The 20,000-nt window shown below is 35.1% G+C and overlaps 1 protein-coding gene across 1 annotated transcript in view; it reads right to left on the minus strand.

Moving 5' to 3' along the window:
* Nucleotides 1-3,580: 3,580 nt before the first annotated feature.
* Nucleotides 3,581-20,000, minus strand: part of shmt2 (serine hydroxymethyltransferase 2 (mitochondrial)) — a 25,221-nt gene continuing 8,801 nt past the window's right edge. The window contains exons 2-12 of the mRNA XM_051896023.1: nt 16,624-16,803; nt 16,215-16,294; nt 15,253-15,453; nt 15,100-15,181; nt 13,254-13,376; nt 10,678-10,817; nt 8,977-9,139; nt 8,721-8,820; nt 6,506-6,661; nt 5,943-6,050; nt 3,581-4,540 (exon numbers count right to left, since the gene is read on the minus strand). Coding sequence (XP_051751983.1) covers nt 4,413-4,540; nt 5,943-6,050; nt 6,506-6,661; nt 8,721-8,820; nt 8,977-9,139; nt 10,678-10,817; nt 13,254-13,376; nt 15,100-15,181; nt 15,253-15,453; nt 16,215-16,294; nt 16,624-16,803 — 1,461 coding nt within the window. The 3' untranslated portion in view covers nt 3,581-4,412. The remainder of the gene's footprint in view (nt 4,541-5,942; nt 6,051-6,505; nt 6,662-8,720; nt 8,821-8,976; nt 9,140-10,677; nt 10,818-13,253; nt 13,377-15,099; nt 15,182-15,252; nt 15,454-16,214; nt 16,295-16,623; nt 16,804-20,000) is intronic.

The raw sequence follows: 20,000 nt of genomic DNA on the forward strand, positions 1-20,000 counted from the left end.
CCAAAATAAACGTTCTTTTCTGATGTCGTTCCTAAGGAAGCTTTGTTTCCTCCATGGGAATAAAACGACTTTCTAATCTCACAATTGTGAGATAAAAAGTCGCGGTTTACCTTTTTTATCACGGAAACAAACTTCCATGTGTTTTAACCGGCATTGATGGACACTTTCAAAACTCTGTCAGAAATAATGAGGGACAATGAAGAAAAGTTAATTTCTGGCTGAACCTTCCTGTAAGTACAGTAATGCAGTGTGTGTGTGTGTGTGTGTGTGTGTGTTTTCTTCATCGGGTCTGTCAGGCTCTTAACCAATGAGTGAAGCTTCTCTCCACGGGATTGTTATGGCTCTATAAGAGACACTTGCACTTTATTATGAAATAATTACGACACATTAGCCATTGTTTGGAGTTTAAATGGGACTCTAAAACGCCACTTAAGCCATCGACTCTGTAACTCACATCACGGTCCTGCGAGGCTTTAATTATGACACGCCTTCAAACACCGACGTGCCACTCCAAATAAACGAGCACAATTAATTGCGGCCGCTGTCGTCTATCCGTCCCTCGCTGATTTATTGTCAAATTAGCGCCTGTCTGTGCCTGCAGGAGGAGGAGAAGGAGGGAGAGAGAATTCCCGATCATGTCAGCTCATCTCCAAGATCCCAAAGCAAACACACACACCGACACGGGCGAATGACGCGGCGGACGCGAACCGGTGACACGAACACACCGGGATTCACTCGTGATGTGTTTGTTCACGGAATGAGAGAAAACACAGACATCTCACCTAAAAGAACTGCAATGGATAGAAACAAAATTATTTTTTCTTCTGATTCCTTGACTCTGATTCGATTGCACCCTATGTTGTCATTTTCCATCATAAAATGTTTCACCATAATGATTTTCCTACTTTTTCGAACTCGTCCTAGACAGTTTGTCTGATTTTCAACAAAATTGGCTCACATCATCTTCAGACCATGTTGGCAAAAAGCTATTATAAACCCAACTGTTTTCCAGTAACTTGCGAACTAATAGAGTGGTGCAGGTATGACATCACTTTGTAGGCCAAAATGCAGAAGTGAGTTAGCATTTTAGCACTTCCGGTTCCATCTCCCCGAAGTCAATGGGTTTTTTGAATGGGATTTTGGTTGAAATAAGGTCTGTGGTGAACGCAAGCTCAAGACAGTTTCACGTTTTATTCTACAACATAAAATCCATCAGTATTACCCCACTTGTGATTTTTTTAAGCTGTTATGTGTATTGAAAAAGGCGGTTGCTAACAAGTGGCTAAATGAGACTACACAGACAGTCAGGTACATTAAACGTCATCACTCTGAGAAGTGATTTTCCAAAAGTCTATGAGAAAAATGCATAGGCTTTCGATCGAGGGAACCCGTGCGCCGCTAACTTCCGGGTTGGCCTAGTCTTGGTACATGCCATGACAAGCATGACCTGAGGGCTGAGGCTACATGCAGCATTTTTGCACAGCGCCACCTACTGGCCAGGAGGTATGAAAAATGACTTTTTTTTTCGCTCATAACTTCTGAACGGTTAGCTTAAATAGTGCAGCATACCGAGTCAAATGATACCCAATTTTTTGGCAAATTTGAATTTTGTAAAATACTGTATTTTATGAACGCATTATGAAACTTTGTGTGTGTCATCAGCACTATGGCCTGAAGGTACTCAAAGTTGAGACAGCATCACCTTGTGGTTAATAATTATAATGAAATTTCCCAAAAAGTTAATTACTTTTGATTAATTTTGTCTTTTTAATGAAACTAGAGTTAATCGATTCCTTGAGTCATACCAATTATGCCATAGTTGGTCAAAATGTCTGCGCGCCATTTTGAATTTCTCTGAAAACCTACTTTTTCGAACTCGTCCTTGACAGTTTGTTCGATTTTTAGCAAAATTGGCACACAACATCTTCAGACCATGTTGGCAAAAAGTTATTAAAATCTTTTTGATAAACCCAACGGTTTTCCAAAACCGCGCCAATGAATTAGACGAAGAGCTCGTAAAAACGGATGCGAGGCTGTATCTCTGCAATGTTTTAGCGTATTGAGACTAGTCTTGGTACATGTCATCACAAGCATGACCTGAGGCTACAGCGTTTCGGCACAGCGCCACCTACTAGTCAGGAGACATGAAAAATGGCTTTTATAAATTCTGAACAGTTTTCCCAAACAGTGCAGTTTCCCATATCACCCATTTTGGGTGTCGACAAGTTTGAATTTTGTTGTAAAATGCCGTATTTTATGAACGCATCATGAAACTTTGTATGTGTCATCAGCACTATGGCCTGTAGGTACTCAAAGTTGAGACAGCGCCACCTTGTGGTTAAAAAAAATTATAATGAAATTTCCAAAAAGGTTAATAGCTTTTGATTAATTTTGTCTTTTTAATGGAACTAGAATTGATAAATTCCTTGAGTCATAGGAACAATGATTGTTATCATGCCATAGTTGGTCAAAATGTCTGCCCACCATTTTGAATTTCTTTGAAAACCCACTTTTTCAAACTCCTCCTAGACCGTTTGTCCAATTTTTACCAAAATTGGCACAGATTGTTGTGAGAACATGCCTACAATAAGTTATTAAAATCTTTCTGATTAACTAAACCGTTCTCGAATAACGCATCAACAAATCTGCCAAGTTGATTCGGAGGCTGTAACTTTGCATATTGGCACCAACCTTCCTTGTCTCCTCACACAACATCACTTTGGTAACAGCGCCACCTACTGGTCAAAAGTGATAAGCAGTTAAATCATATTACTAGTGGTTGTATTTGATTATTCAGCCATTTTTACTAAAATTTTGCCTAAAAATGCCTTTAATTATTTATCATTGAAGTCTAATAACTCATTATGCCTTATTTGTGCTTTTGGCCACTTAATTGCTGCTTGCAGCTGTACTTCAATGTGCAACAAACTAACATTAAGCAATATATTTTTGCAGCATTTTTAACCTTTATTAATGTTAGTTTATAAAAATACAATTGTTCATTGTTTATTTTACACAGTGCATTAACTAATGTTAAAAGATGCAACATTTGATTTAAATAATGCATTAGTAAATGTAGAAGTTAAGATTAATAAATGCTGTAGAAGAACTGTTCATCATTAGTTCATGTTAACTAATGTTAACAAATGGAACCATAATTATTTGTGAAATTTACTAGCAATTTCTGAGTGAAAATTGTTTTAAAGCAAATCCCACACCAAATTCAGTGTAAGAGTTTATGTGTGGAAATATTTAAGTAAATGTCACAACAGGTTACATTAAAAATATAATTACTTGTGATTTTAGGGTTTGACTTGACCTGAACAAATTCTCCACAGATCCGGAGTTTTAATGCTCACTTTAATCCATTGATTAAACAGCAACTCTTTCAGTCTGTCATATTATGCTGAGATGTATTTTTAAATGCACTTTTTTCAGAATAATCCTCTGACTCAAAACACATTATTCTGCTGAAGATGACGGGCCAGAACGACTGCTGTGATCAGAACAGCGCCGATCAATGATCTCCACCCACACACACACACACACACACAGACATAAAAATGAGCAGGAAAAAGAGTTGCATTTTCCTACGGTATGATTTTATTGGGATTAGACATTTTTAGAAAATTATTTGTAAAGATCTGTCCATTTAAAAAGAATCATTTTGTGATAAAAAGGTGTTTTGTCAGGCAGAATCCAGGAGAATGAAGGTGGAGGATTGTAGACGTGTGCAACATGAAAGTATTTATCAATATCAGTACATCTGTTTACAACCGTGCCGTAAACGCTCCAGAGCAAAGAACAGAATCACTCCAGATGAGAGCCGACAAATACAAACTCCAGCAACGTAAAGACGAGACGTTTACAGTCCTTACATACACTACTGTACATTTACAAAACAGCTTCAATTATCAAAGGAGAACAACTACTAAGACTCGAGTAGAAAAACTGTTCTGAGCTTTTAAGGAAGAACAGAAAATGAGAATCACAGTCTGTAAACATTTAGCATCACTAGTCTGTCATAGAAACGTTTGTTTCTCACTCAATATGGAAGATAAAGATGTTAGTTGCGTCCCGAACATCACCCAGAAGGAATAAATCATCCACAGCGCTGGCGTCTGAATCAAACAAACACACGCCACTAATGTTACCGAATCTCCTGTCAAATACTGTCCAGTGTGTTTTGTTCTTCCATGTTCAAGTCAGTTTGATGGGATTGGGACGTTACCTACGTGCAGTACTGGTCACTTTAAGACTTTAGTTCCAGTAAATGATTAATAAAGTAGTGATTGATCGTAAAGCTAAACAAAAAAAAATAAAAGAAAATTAAGACTCTTCGTGAGTGTGTGGTCACGGGAAAGAGCCGGCAGCGTGTGTGATCCGCTCCCTCGTTACCCAGATCTCCCGCTTTAATGGTCGTGGAATCCAGGCATCGGGAATGGACGGGCGAAAGCCTCCACGCGCAGACGCAGGTCAGCGATACGAGACGCCGTCTCTGCATCTTCCAGCAGGAAACTCTTGAAATCGGCCAGTTTTTCTGAAGGGGGAAAAATTTGTGTAATGTAAAAGAAAATTACAACAGCAAAAATAAAAAAAAGATCAAAAATACAGTAAAAATTGTGAAATATTTTTAGAATGTAAAACTGCTGTTTTCTATGTGAATATATAGTAAAGTGTAATTTATTCCTGTGATCAAAGCTGAATTTTCAGCATCATTACTCCAGTCTTCAGTGTCACATGATCCTTCAGAAATCATTCTAATATGATGATTTGCTGCTCAAGAAACATTTATGATTATTATCAATGTTGAAAACAGTTCAGATTTTTGCGGAAACTGTGATACATTTTATTTCTCAGGATTCTTTGATGAATAGAAAGTTCAAAAGAACAGCATTTATTTAAAATAGAATCTTTTGTAACATTATAAATGTCTTTATTGTCACTTTAGATCAATTTACCCAAACTTCTGAATGGTGTTTCCACAAAGATTTGAAGCAGCACAACGTTTTTCAACATTGATAATAATCATAAATGTTTCTTGATCGTCATATCATCATATTAGAATGATTTCTGAAGGATCATGTGACACTGAAGACTGGAGTAATGATGCTGAAAATTCAGCTTTGATCACAGGAATACATTACATTTTACTATATATTCACATAGAAAACAGCTACTTTAGATTTTAATAATATTTCACAATTTTTACTGTATTTTTGATCAAATAAATGCAGACCTGTTGAGCAGAAAAGACTTAAATGTTAATTATTCCAAAGCTTTGACCAGTAGTGTGTCCTATACTAGACAGCATTTATATGAAGTAGAATCTTTTGTAACGTTATAAATATATTTACTGTCAATTTTGAGTCCATGCGAAATATTTCTTTTTTAAACTTTCTTTTGAATGATAGTGTATAACAATATTTGTTTTTAAAGGCACATGAGCTGAGCATCTGATAAATATTTAATTTATTGATGGCAACATGCACAAGTTCATAATTGCTGAAATTAAACACTGAATTTACACAACATTTACAATGAATCACTCTGAAAAATATATCTTGTGTTTTAAATAATTATGGAAGCTTGTTTCCACCATGGAATAATTTATTATTTTTTTTATTGTGACTTTTTTCCCCTCACAATTTAAGTTTATATCTTACAATTTAGGGAAAAAGTCACAATTCTGACTTAATTTCAACTCGACGCACAATTGGCAATTACCGTTTTTTAATTCCATCGTGAAAAAAAGCTTCCATAAATAATCATGAAACACACTATACATTCTCTATAGCTAAAACAGTTTGTTTTAATGTAGACAAAGACTTCCTGTAATGCTGTCAGACATCAAACGTTCAATAGAACATGATAAACACAGCATCTGTTATTCATTCACTGAATTTCTGAGCAGACATACAAAGAAGAGATCTAGAACTCACTGGTCTTGGTCTTCACGTCCAGAGCGATCTTGATGCCCTGATCTATGAAATCCACCACCTGCTGGAAGTCTGATTCCTTGAACCGGCGGGACGTGAGCGCAGGGGTTCCTGGGATACCAGAAGATGAATTACAGCACTCAATAGCTATGTTTCCATACACCTATTTTTATGTGAATTTTGGGATATTTCTCACAAAAATGCATTCCCAAACACCAACATGACAGCAGGGCTGTGTCAATAACAATAATCGGTTGATTATTTTGACGATTAATCGAGTAATCGTCTATTTTTTGTGGTAATAATACATAATATAAACAATCATCTTATGTACATTATGTATTATAACAAATGCCAGCAGAGGGCGCCAATGGCCTGGTGTTGTTTATTACTGATATTTTGCGCCAATTTCCCAGGAAGTGGCGATTTTGTTCTCTTGAACGCATGCGATGGAAACACTTCTTTATTCACAAATGTTTTATGCGATACTCCAATTTTGCGTCCAAGTTAAATTCACAACTTTTATTGGAAACACAGCTAGTGGGTGCTTTATCCGTTTCTCTCACCGAGCCGCAGGCCGCCGGGTGTGAGCGCGCTCTTGTCGCCGGGACACGTGTTCTTGTTGGCCGTGATGGACACCAGCTCCAGAACTCGTTCTGCACGCGCTCCGTCCATTCCCTGAGGCCTCAGATCCACCAGAACCAGATGATTATCGGTTCCTCCTGAACAAACACAACAGAAACACTCAGTCAAAAGAGTGTCTCGATGAAGCTCTTGGGTCATTTCAAAAGACACTTAGTATTCAGTAATATTATCCACCTGATATTATTCCTTGAAATAAGATATTTATCATGAAGTTTATGAGGTTATTATGCATTAAAATAAAGGATGCACGATATATGGACCACCATATCGGTATCGGCCGATATATGATCATTTTAATGTTATCGGCCAGATACAAAAATTTGGCTGATATATTAAAGCCCATAAATAATGGATTATTTCCTTCAGCTGAAACACTTCAGATGTGCACTGTTCACCATGATGGTTATGAATTGCTTGAAATCACTTCAGAAAGGAAAATACAGTTAAGCTCAACATGTGCAGCGCAAGTTTGTCATATAGGCTACATAATATTATAATGAGAACATTATAGGGACATTATAGGGCTTTTAATGGTGAAACTTCTGTCTTTGTAATCAGGCTCTCAAAAATTATATACAAATTTGGATATAGATTTATCGGCCAATATATCGGTTATCGGCTTTCAAATATAAAGAATTATCGGTTATCAGCCAAAATTAGAAATAGAAGGTGACTTGATTTTCTCCCTGATGAATTAATTGAATTGTAAAACTGTCCTTATATGAAGGTGGATGACATCTGTTTCAGAAGTTATTACATTATTTTTATTTCTATTATTTCTTTAGAATAACGTAACTGATGAATCATGAACAATAAGAGCAGAAACATTTCAGACTGTGATGACGCATTTCCACAGTTATTAACATCGTAAATCTAGCAAGGTTTTTCATTTGTAAAGAATGTAAATTATATTTATATCGCTATACTTTGTGTTATATTACCTTGGCATTAAATGACAGAAAACTAGTTAAGCTGCTGTGTGAGAGTTTCTAACACAGAGGCAAATTTGACATATTTCTCTCTTTTGACCAACATAATCAATCTCTCAATATTTTTTTTTCCTCTTTTGTAGTCACAGAAACGCTATCATGGATTTTTCTTTTGAAATTGTACTTGTAGTTTCCGTTCAACTCTATAGAAGTTTACCAAACCATGACTTCTGTTTCTAAAAACCTCGAAAGTTAAGGGTCCGTTAGTGTAAACGGAGTCAGTCGTCTCTCAAACCAGGTGAAAATGATTTGCAGCAGCTTTAGACACAGAACAGAAGCACAACAACACGTGTGGCGATATGAACAGCTAGAGATACATACAGCCATTCAATTAGTTGTTTCGCATATGTTGGTTATCGTAGCAATGCTACGCAGCCGTAAAAACTGCAGCTGATTCACGGCTTGATTTCACACGTTTTCACTTAAGGGCCGTTTGCACTGAACGAACAACAACAATATCCACAGCACAGGCCCCGAATGCACAAAAACATCATTAAAGCGCGATTAAAACCTTCAACACTTCAGACGAAGAGTTACTCAAACATTGGTTCTGCTGGTTTACTCTTCAATAAAAGTGATTTGGATTCACCTGGAACTGGCTGATGGGACATGAGAGAGAGTTTCTGTAAAACGCTGCTGATTATAATGAGGAAATTAGCAGCTGAAGACTGTGAATAATAAACATCAGAAACAATTATTAAACTGAGGAAAAGACAGAGTAAATTAACTCCTTTGCTTTAAGTGGAAGAGTCTAAATGAGTCAGTTTCTCTTTTTAAGTAAGGTTATGTGAGAATGAAGGACTGATCAATTTCACTTTACCAATAAAAACTGACTCGTTTTAAAACAAACACATACATAAAATTTCCAATGTGCTCATTTTTGACAGCAAACAAAAGTGTGACTATTTTTTTTATAAGGACTATTTAACCTTTTTAAATCATGTCTATGATTTTTTTTGTTCACACAGCAAGTGTCAAAGTAAAAAATTATCTCAGATTTCATAAAAAATGTGTATTCTGAAGATTTGGTTCTGAAAGTCAGATTTTTTAGTTTTTAGGTGAACTGTCCCTTTAAGAAAGTTCTTAAAGAGAAAACCTACAGCAGCTTGACTTCACAAAGACAGACGGCACACATGTAAAAACCCACCGGAGACGAGCGTGTAGCCCTTCTTCAGCAGCGCGTCGGCCATGGCCTTGGAGTTCTTCAGAACCTGAGCGATGTACTCGCGAAACATGGGCGTCGTGGCCTGAAGAGAGACCGAATGAAGAGCCATCAATTATCAAAAACCATAAATGAGTTCCCAAGTGCACAAGCCATTGTTCAGAAGAAGATGAGACGGAATTAAAGATGCGGGAGCTTTAGGATTGAACAGCAAGTGAAATATAGAAGTCAGCCGTCGTACCTGTTTGAGAGCCACAGCGACGCCAGCGATGGCGTGATTGTGCGGGCCGCCCTGAAGCGAAGGGAACACGGAGAAGTTGACCTTCTCCTCCAGGTCGTACATGACCTCTTTGCCCTTCTTATCCAGCGAGCGCACGCCCTTACGGTAGAATATAAGCCCCGCCCTGGGGGAGGAGCCACACAAGAGGAGGAGGAGGAACAGTTAATGATGAAAGATCAGAATAATACTGTATGTTCTGTATGCATGCAACATCCAGATCATCTGTATCCCACAATGCAATGTGCTTAACTTGACTTTCAATCTGCTGTGATTTTTCATTTTAATCAGACTGCCAACTTACATCGTCATACGACAATATAACTGTTCATTAGTGTTCAAAAGTTTAAAATAATTAAAATTTAGAAAGAAGTCTCTTCTGCTCACCAAGGCTTCATTTATTTGATCAAAAATACAGTAAAAATTGTGAAATATTATTACAATTTAAAACTGCTGTTTTCTATGTGAATATATAGTAAAGTGTAATTTATTCCTGTGATGTTAAAGCTGAATTTTCAGCATCATTACTCCAGTCTTCAGTGTCACATGATCCTTCAGAAATCATTCTGAATACAGTAAAAATTGTGAAATATTATTATAATTTAAAGTAACTGTTTTCTATGTGAATATACAGTAAAATGTAATTTCTGTGATCAAAGCTGAATTTTCAGCTTTCTAATTGTTCACCTTCCTTCAAAAATACAAAATCCCCCCAAAATGTTCTTAAATGATTCGAATGGTTAAATAAAGGTAAAATAATAATAATTTAAATATTATTATTCCAAACATCATCATTGTGTGTTAGAATGATACAGGCCTACGTTTAGAGTCAGTAAGATGTTTTAATGTTTTTGAGTCTTTTCTGCTCACCAATTTATTTGATCAAAAATACAGTAAAATTGTGAAATATTTTTACAACGTAAATCAGCTGTTTTCTATGTGAATATATAGTAAAATGTAATTTATTCCTGTGATCAAAGCTGAATTTTCAGCTTTCTAATTGTTCACCTTCCTTCAAAAATACAAAATCCCCCCAAAATGTTCTTAAATGATTCGAATGGTTAAATAAAGGTAAAATAATAATAATTTAAATATTATTATTCCAAACATCATCATTGTGTGTTAGAATGATACAGGCCTACGTTTGGAGTCAGTAAGATGTTTTAATGTTTATGAATCTCTTCTGCTCACCAATTTATTTGATCAAAAATACAGTAAAAATTATTAAATATTTTTATAATGTAAATCAGCTGTTTTCTATGTGAATATATAGTAAAATGTAATTTATTCCTGTGATCAAAGCTGAATTTTCAGCATCATTACTCCAGTCTTCAGTGTCACATGATCCTTCAGAAATCATTCTAATATGATGATTTGCTGCTCAAGAAACATTTATGATTATTATTAATGTTGAAAACAGTTCATATTTTTGTTTTTTCAGGATTCTTTGATGAACAGAAAGTTCAAAAGAACAGCATTTATTTGAAATAGAATCTTTACTGTCACTTTTGATCAATTTAATGCATCCTTGATGAATAAAACTTAATTTCTTGTGACCCAAAATGTGTGAATTCTAACGCACTAATTTGCATAAAACACTTATCCGCACACAGTCAGTGATGTCACACGCGCCTCAGACTGAATGACAGCGGTTCAGGTGTGTACCTGGATCCTCGCAGTGATTTGTGGGTGGTTGAAGTGACGAGGTCGGCGTGTTCGAACGGCGAGGGAACGGCTTTCCCGGCCACCAGCCCGCTGATGTGAGCCATGTCCGCCAGCATGTACGCGTTCAGCTCGGTACACAACTGAGAGAGAGAGAGGGAGTAATAAAGAGCTTTGAGTAGATTATGAAAGCGTTCAGAAGCTCAGATCCGCTGCGCTCACAGCAAATATCACAATCAAAGCGTTCCCGTTATCAGCCCATCTGAGAGTGACCCGATGAGATCCGCTCGCGTCTCCGGGGAACGAGACCCAGATACCGCAGGCGCTTCACAAACACTTCTGAGCATGACGACATGTTTTCAGGGGGTAAAAATAATTTCCAGCTGATTATACACTGATAATTTTATGCACAGATACACTTAATCTGTCCTGGTGTGTGTGTGTGTGTGTGTGTGTGTGTGTGTGTGTGTGTGTGTGTGTGTGTGTGTGTGTGTGTGCTGCTGACCTCGTGTTTATCTCGCAGTGAAATCAGGCCACAGTGAATTCTAGCAACAAACATGAAACACACACAATCTCAGCCTCCAGGAGCAGCTTAAGAAAACACAGAAAACCTGGAGCACGATATACGATGAGCGAAAACTCTCAGAAACACACAGATGTATGGCATGCCATGGAATAAAAAGATAAAAAAGGTAATAATTGCGACTTTTTATCTTGCAATTCTATCTTTTTTTTCTCTCGAAATTGCAAGTTATAAATTCATAATTTTGAGTTATCTTGCAATAACTCAGATTTAGAAAGAGTCTCTTCTGCTCACCAAGGCTGCTTTTATTTGATCAAAAATACAGTAAAAATTATGAAATATTTTTACGTTTTAAAATATCTGTTTTCTATGTGAATATATAGTAAAGTGTAATTTATATCCAGTGATCAAAGCTGAATTTTCAGCATCATTACTCCAGTCTTCAGTGTCACATGATCCTTCAGAAATCATTCTAATATGATGATTTGCTGCTCAAGAAACATTTATGATTATTATCAATGTTGAAAACAGTTCATATTTTTGTTGAAAGCAGGATACATTTTATTTTTTCTCACCATTGCAAGTTACAAACCCGTAATTTTCAATTTATATCTCGCAAGAGAAAAAAGTTCAAAATTGTGAGATAAAAAGTCGCAACTGCCTTTTTTATTTTTTATTCCGTAGCATATCAAGCTTCCTCAGATATGGGCTCTGTTCAATCCCTAGTGAGTGCCCTAAATAGACAGCACATGACAAAGCGACCAGAAGTCTTGCATGTTGGGACGGTCTCTGTGAAAGATACATGCATTTCATCTTAGAAGGGCAAGATGTGATGCCTTCATATGCTGTCTATGTAGAGCACATACATGCCTAACAAACGAGAGGCGATTCATCATGAACTCTGAGTGACTGCTGAATGGGATTATGGGCATTTTACTGTCCATCAAACAGATTTTAAACATCATTTTATCAGTGTTAATGAGAACAATCATCATTCTTACTGCTGATAATGTGTGTGTGAAAGGAAATGTGATTAAGTGCTGACAGTGACACTGCAGCGAGAGTGTGTGTGTGTGTGCGTGTGTGAGCAGAAAGCGGGAGAAACAGTGCATGTGTTTGTCGTCTCTGAGGCGTCAGGCATGAGCAGTTGAACACAAACGTGTCAGAGACAGATGAGAGAGTGTGTGTGTGTGTGTGTGTGTGTTTGTAAAGCAAGAGATCAGTCGAGACAGCAAAAATAAACTGAAAGAAAGATTTACAGTGTTTTTGATCTTATATATGCATGTTTTCACTATTTGCATAGTTTTAATGGTATGCAGTAAGACTTCAAACACTTATGAGTGATTTCAATATTTAAAGTATTTAAAACTATAAAAAAAAGTGTCTTTATCTTCATTTCTAATCTTTATTGAATCTAATCTAATCTAAAGTCTTGCATTATAAAAGAACATTGGCATACAATAAACTTTTACTTAAAAGATGATATTTGATATTTATTTTCCATAAGTCATGTACGTTTATACGTTTCTGCCACGGAATAAAAATTAAAATTTGTAGCTTTTATCTCACAATTTTGATTTTTTTTCTTGCAATTCTAAGAATTATTTAAAAGTCAGAATTGAGATATAAACTCGCCATTAAAAAAAGATGTTTCAACTTTTTATCTTACAATTTTCACTCTTTCCTCACCATTGTGAGATATAAACTCGCAGTTGTGAGAAAAAGTCAGAATTGTGATAAAAAGTCGCAATTGTCTTTTTTATTTTTTATTCTGTGGCAGAAACAAGCCTTCATATTATACAGTAGATCTGCAAATGCTTTAACAATATAAATTAAAAGTAACAGAAGTCAAATTATTTATAATTCCAATAGACATTAAACAAATTAATGTTGCAATGTTCATTAATTATTAAACACGTTCAATTTCAGCTGTAAAGCAGCTCTAAAAAGACAACTGTGCCGTTATTCAGATCAGTTCAGTTCAGTAACAGTGTTGCGAAGTTGCAGTGTGAAAAACTGACAAGAGAAAGACAGACAGACAGATGGACGGACAGACCTTCTTGATGCGGCTGTAGTCGATGAGGCGAGCGTAAGCGCTGGTTCCGGCGATGATGAGTTTGGGTCGGAAGAGTCGAGCCGTCAGCTCCATCTGATCATAGTCGATCAGACCTGATTTAGGCTGAGAGAGAGAGAGACTTAAGGTGTTTACAACAGTGTGTTTCTGCATTCAGAAGCAGCTGAACACAGACGCAGCGTCTCAACACGTGCTTCTGACATCCAGGTTTATCATCCATGTATTATTGCCATATGGATACACTCATCGTGATAACACAATACTTCCTGAATTGTAGCAATGAAACAAGCTTTGTGAAATGTGCTATGGTTGAACTGAATCGACAACTGGTTCTCACTGTTCTCGTCAGTGTCATAACCCACAAAAAAAAGATAAATTACATAAAAATAAAAGAAATAAATATTAAAGAAATAAATAAAAAATAAATATATATAATTTCCCCACCAAATGAAGGGAAAAACAAAATAAAACACTTGCTAAAAATATGATATATTTAAGTCATGTGACTTCACCAACATCAGAGAACAAATAACATGCAAATGTGTCGTTAAAGGATTAGTTCACTTCAGAATTAAAATTTCCTGATAATTTACTCACCCCCATGTCATCCAAGATCTTTCTTTCTTCAGTCGAAAAGAAATTGAGGAAAACATTCAGCATTTTTCTCCATATAGTGGACTTCACTGGGGTTCAACGGGTTGAAGGTCCAAATGTCAGCTTCAAAGAGCTCTACACGATCCCAGATGAGGAATAAGAGTCTTATCTAGAGAAACCATCAGCCATTTTCTAAAAAAAATAAATTATATACTTTTTAACCACAAATGCTCGTCTTGCACCGCTCTGTAATGCTCCACTCATTACGTAATCACGTTGGAAAGGTCATGTTTGACGTAGGTGGAAGTACCGTGGTAGGGAGAAAAACTCCATCTCATTTTCTCCTCCAACTTTGTAAACACTTGCTCAGTACCTACGTCACGTGACCTTTCCAACATGATTATGTAATGCGTGACGCATCTCAGAGCAGTGAAAGACGAGCATTTGTGGTTAAAAAGTATATAATTTTTATTTTTTTTAGAAAATGGTCGATGGTTTCTCTAGATAAGACTCTTATTCCTCGTCTGGGATCATGTAGAGCTCTTTGAAGCTGCACTGAAACTGACATTTGGACCTTCAACCTGTTGAACCCCAGTGAAGTCCACTATATGGAGAAAAATCCTGGAATGTTTTCCTTAAAAACCATAATTTCTTTTCCACTGAAGAAAGAAAGACATGAACATCTTGGATGACATGGGGGTGAGCTAATATATATTTTCATCTCATTTTCTCTTTCGGCTGAAAGGAGGAATGTCTCTCTCTCTTTCTCAAACTTCAGTCCTGTCTTGAATTCTGGTTTGAGTCTCTCTGAGATCTGGACAGCAGATAATCTCTCTCTCCGTCGGTCACTCCATCACACTGAAGTGTGTGTGTGTGTGTGTGTCTGAGGGCCGCCTGTCGATTTCCTATTATCTCTCCCATAGAGAGGGGACTGACCACTCATTCATCACACACATACACACACACACACACACACACACACACACACACACACACTGTTTGACCCTTTTAAAATATTTAGTATAATTTTAAGTCCAGCTACATTCAGTTGTCAGTTCAGTGTTCATTGCTTAGTTGTAGAACGTAACGAGTCTTTGGCTGCTATAATATTACTTTGGTCAAAAATAGTGGATGCCAGAATGGGATTAACTCCCGTATTTCAATGCGGCTGTCACTCCTGAAACGTCAAGGTGTGTCCGTGACCCAAGAGGGTCAGATGTGATGAGAAACTTACGTTGAGTTTGTAGGGCATCGACTCAAAGTAGATGGACGTGGCCGAGATCCGCTTGACGTCAGACATGTAGCCATGAGTGAGACTGAGAGACACAGAGAATCTATTACATTCTGTTTCACTGTGTGAGAGAGAGAGAGAATGATGGTCACTCACTGTCCCCCGTCGGGCAGGTCCAGACCCATGATGCGGTCGTGAGGGTTCAGGACGGCTGTGTAAGCGGCGAAGTTCGCCGGAGATCCGGAGTAGGGCTGAACGTTGACGCCCCACAGCGCCGGGTCGAGGTCAAACGCCTCCAGCGCCCTCTTCTGGCACAAGAGCTCGATCTGATCCACCACCTCAGCACCGCCGTAATACCTGCGCGCACACACACACACACACACACACACACACAAACACACACAAACACACACACACACTATATGTTAAACTACTGTGATACATCACTGAACTCATCAGTTTTATAACCAGCAAAAATATATAAATACAAATAAAGTAGTAAATAAAAAACAAATGATAAAAATAAAAACAAATAAAACATAAATACTTACAGAAACAAATGAAAAGTAATAAATAAATAAATACAAATAAATAAATAAATAAAAAATAAATGCATATAAAAACAAATGAAAATAAATGTATAAATAAATACAAATAAAATAAAAAAATATAGTAAATAAATAAAAATTCTACAAATACAAGCAAATAAAAAATAAATGCATATATAAACACATTAAAATGAATGTATAAATAAATACAAAACAAATCAATCAACAAATACATAAAAATAAATTAAATGGATAAATTAAAAATAAAGTAAAATAAAAATGAAAAATATACAAATTAAAAAATAAATACAAAATGAAAAATGAATGAATAAATAAATACAAATAAATAGATAAAATAAACAAAATATAGTTGTAAATAAATTATATATATATTTTTTTAATAAATACATATAAAAACAAAAACAAAAAAAATGAATGAATGAATGAATGAATGAATGAATGAATAGGATTCACAAGATAAAGATTTTTATTTTCTTTGTGAAAATCCTTTAAAAAAAACACAATGTGTAATTTTTGAATAAATTGATAGATTTACACACACACACACACCTTTTTCCCGGGTATCCTTCAGAGTACTTGTTGTTGAGACACGAACCTTGAGCCTCGAGAGCTGCTCGACTGCAGAAGTTCTGTCAACACACACACACACACACACACACACACACACACACACAGTCTGTCATCATTTACTCTCCCTCATGTTGTTTATTTTGCTGGTTGTTGCGTGTGAAGTAACCAAGAGCAGCGATGGATGGAGAGATTTTCAGAGAATAACAACTGAAATGTGTGTCTGTTCCTCACATGAAGCATCACATGACTGAATAAGACTTGAATGAGTCACATGTGCTGTTATGATGCTGTTCTGGTGTGATTGACACATTCACTGTCATTATGTGAAAGATCAGCGTGAGCGTTCAGCTTCTTCTGAGGGTTAATGAGTGAATGATCTGTCTGTCACCTCTGAAGCGATGAGCTCCAGTCCGCGGCTCTGTCTGTCCTTCTCCTTCTGCAGAAGGTCCCACATCTCCGGGTCGTCCTGAGCCAGGCTCTCCTGCCCCGTCCACGGGCGCTCATCATCGGCAAACGCCGCCGCTGAATGCTGGGATCTGGCGGTGACGGGAACACTCCGGACCAACGGCTGCAAGACACACACAACACATCACTGCTCTCGTCCTCAGGAGCCGCAAACAAATGAATCTGTACAAAACAAACACTGAGCAGTGAGACATGTAAGCTCACGAGTGACGAGAGTCATTAAGAGTGGATTACACACACACACACACACACACACACACACACGTCCTCTATGAATCACAGAACATCACAATAATTACAAGAGAAGAACTGCTGAGAGACAAACATCCCACTTATGAAGATGAATATGAGATTTAATATTTCAGTCAGTGAACATCACAAATCAAATGTGGAATTAACTATATATATATATATATATATATATATATATATATATATATATATATTTTTTTTTTATTATTATAGTATTATGCACATTTAAATAAAGAAATAACACACGTGTATTTTTAGCATTTGTTATATATATATATATATATATATATATATTGTTATATGTATATATGTATCATATAAATTAGATATTTCAATTGTATATCACAAATTAATAATTATTGTTTTCTATATTGCTTTATTTAAATGTGCATCATATTTTATATTATAATCTATAATTACAAATAATATATTTATATTTTTATGATTTGTTTTCATAGCTTTTAAAATTTGTATAAATAAATTATACATTATAAATAGAAATAAATTATTATGTATATAAATTATACATTTAATTTATTTTATATATATAATAAATTAGTAACTATTGTTTTATTTATTGCTTTATTTAAATGTACATCATATTTTATATTGTAATATATGAAAATATTATAAATAATATATTTAACAATTGACAATATTTAATAATATTTATTTAAATGTGTATCATATTTTATAATATGATCTATAAATATATTACAAGTAATAATATATTTATATTTTTAGCATTTGTTCTTCATAATCTAATATTTTTATATAATTTATATTTAATTTATTTTATAATTATAAATATATATATATAATTTAATAATAAAATCATGTTTTTCATAATTTATAACATTTAATATAAACATTTTATATAAATTATACATATATATATATATATATATATATATATATATCTCATAAATTAGCAATTATTGTCATCTTTATTGCTTTCTTTAAATGTGCATAATATTTTAGATTATAATATATAAAAATATTATAAATAATATATTTAATAATTTACAATATTTATTAATTATTAATTAATTTGTGTGTGTATGTGTGTATATATATATATATATATATATATAAAATCAAATAAAGAAGCAAATATTTCAATAATATTAAATATCGTAGATCTATGGATTAATATGATATATCAGTATGATTCACATGGATCCATGATGGTGCAATAATAACCACAATATAAATATATCTTTATAAACCACAGAACTAACGCCTGAAGGAATGTAAATATGATCTTGATTATGAAACTTGAGTTTTTTTAAGATGAGGAATCATGACTAACAAAAACTCAAAATATGAAGAGCGACAGGCTGGAATATCTGCTAAATTATGGGAAACTGGAAGACAGGCGGAATCAGAGCTGAATTAAATTAATTCTACAGTTCTAGTGTGTGTGTGTGTGTGTGTGTGTGTGTGTGTATGTGTATGTGTGTGTGAGAGGAGTCGTTGGTGAGATACAATAATCAGCATGACGCTTTAATTCTGCTCCAATCAGCAACTCTCAACAGAAACTTTACAGCCAAGTGAAAATTCAGCATAACTGCTTATCTAATCTTAAACACACACACACACACACACACACACACACACACACACACAGCAGATTAACAATTTCTGGATGTCGTTTTTTTCTTGACAAATTTCAACCATTCTTACTTTCTGAACTCACAGATCCTCAAGACCAAAAAAAAAAAAAAAAAAAAAGTACCATGTTTTTGTAAATACACCATGTTAGTACCATAGTATTCTTTTAAGTACATAAGAATACCACGTAAATGTCTGGAAGAGGAATGACGTGCCGTCAGCAGCTGGAAAAATTATTATTTTATATTATTTTCAACCTTCATTCTGATCCGTTTTTAAGGCGCGGCTCCTTTAAGGCGTGTCAGTAAACACCCACTGTTATGATTGGCTAGCGTCACTGCACAGGAAACAGTATCACCGCCCAATTGCTATTGCTCATGAGTGTTTTTCAATATCAAAACAAGCCATTTTTGGAGCTTGATTAAATAAATGCTTAGTTGTAACGCATTACTGTACTTTACGCTATTGACACGTTTCATTCTCTTCGTAGCTCCTCCCTCTTTCACCTCTGACTCAACTGAAGTCTTTATTTAGTGTACTTTATTTTTCCAAAGAAGCTGCTGAAGTAGCACTCGTGAACCAAAAGCTTCATAATTAACACTAATAAAGCTAATAAAGGCCTCGTCGCAGCAGGATCTGATGAATCGCTGCACTTAAAAACTGTTATTAAAAAACAATTATCTCAGTGACGGCAGAGCATTCGTTTGAAAGACGGACGGGAGCATTACAGACTCGAGACGACACCCGCCGCGTCCCACCACCCGCCCTCCACTGACTGCATCCACAATGAAGCTGAAGTTCAGACTTCTGCTGCTTCTGACGTTTGTATGTTTCCCATCAGCCCTGACGACTGAACATACAGATTATAATTGAAATATGTAACGAATGTCTTGTTATTGCAAACATGCAGAACTACATGCTGTTGAAGTTCAGACTTCATTTCCTCTGAACACAAACACGCACTCTTCCTCGAGGGACGTGATGCTTCAGTTCATTTACCTGTTCTTATATTTAATTATTTAAATGAATAATTAGTTAATACTGATTTTTTTTTTTTCCATTCAGAGTTACAAGGATTGTGACCTTAGTTATTATTTAAATATTTATTAACTTATTTAATTTAGTTTATTTGCTTATTTAATTTAATTAATTTATTTATTTACTTATTTAATATAGCTTATAAATATGAATGCATGTGGATTGTTATTATAAATAAGTAAATAATTAATTGTTTTTAAATTATGTATTTGTTTGATTTTTATTTAATTAATCATGTTTATATTTATTTACATACTAAATTGTTTATTTAATTATGTACTTATTTATTAGTTATTTACTTATTTGTGCATTCACTCAATTACTTATTTATGTATTTACTCATTCATTTACTTGTTTTTAAATTATGTATTTAAGTAAATAAATAAATGAGTAAAT

Source organism: Ctenopharyngodon idella, chromosome 6 (assembly GCF_019924925.1).
Source record: "Ctenopharyngodon idella isolate HZGC_01 chromosome 6, HZGC01, whole genome shotgun sequence".
In the NCBI taxonomy this organism is placed as follows: Eukaryota; Metazoa; Chordata; class Actinopteri; order Cypriniformes; family Xenocyprididae; genus Ctenopharyngodon; species Ctenopharyngodon idella.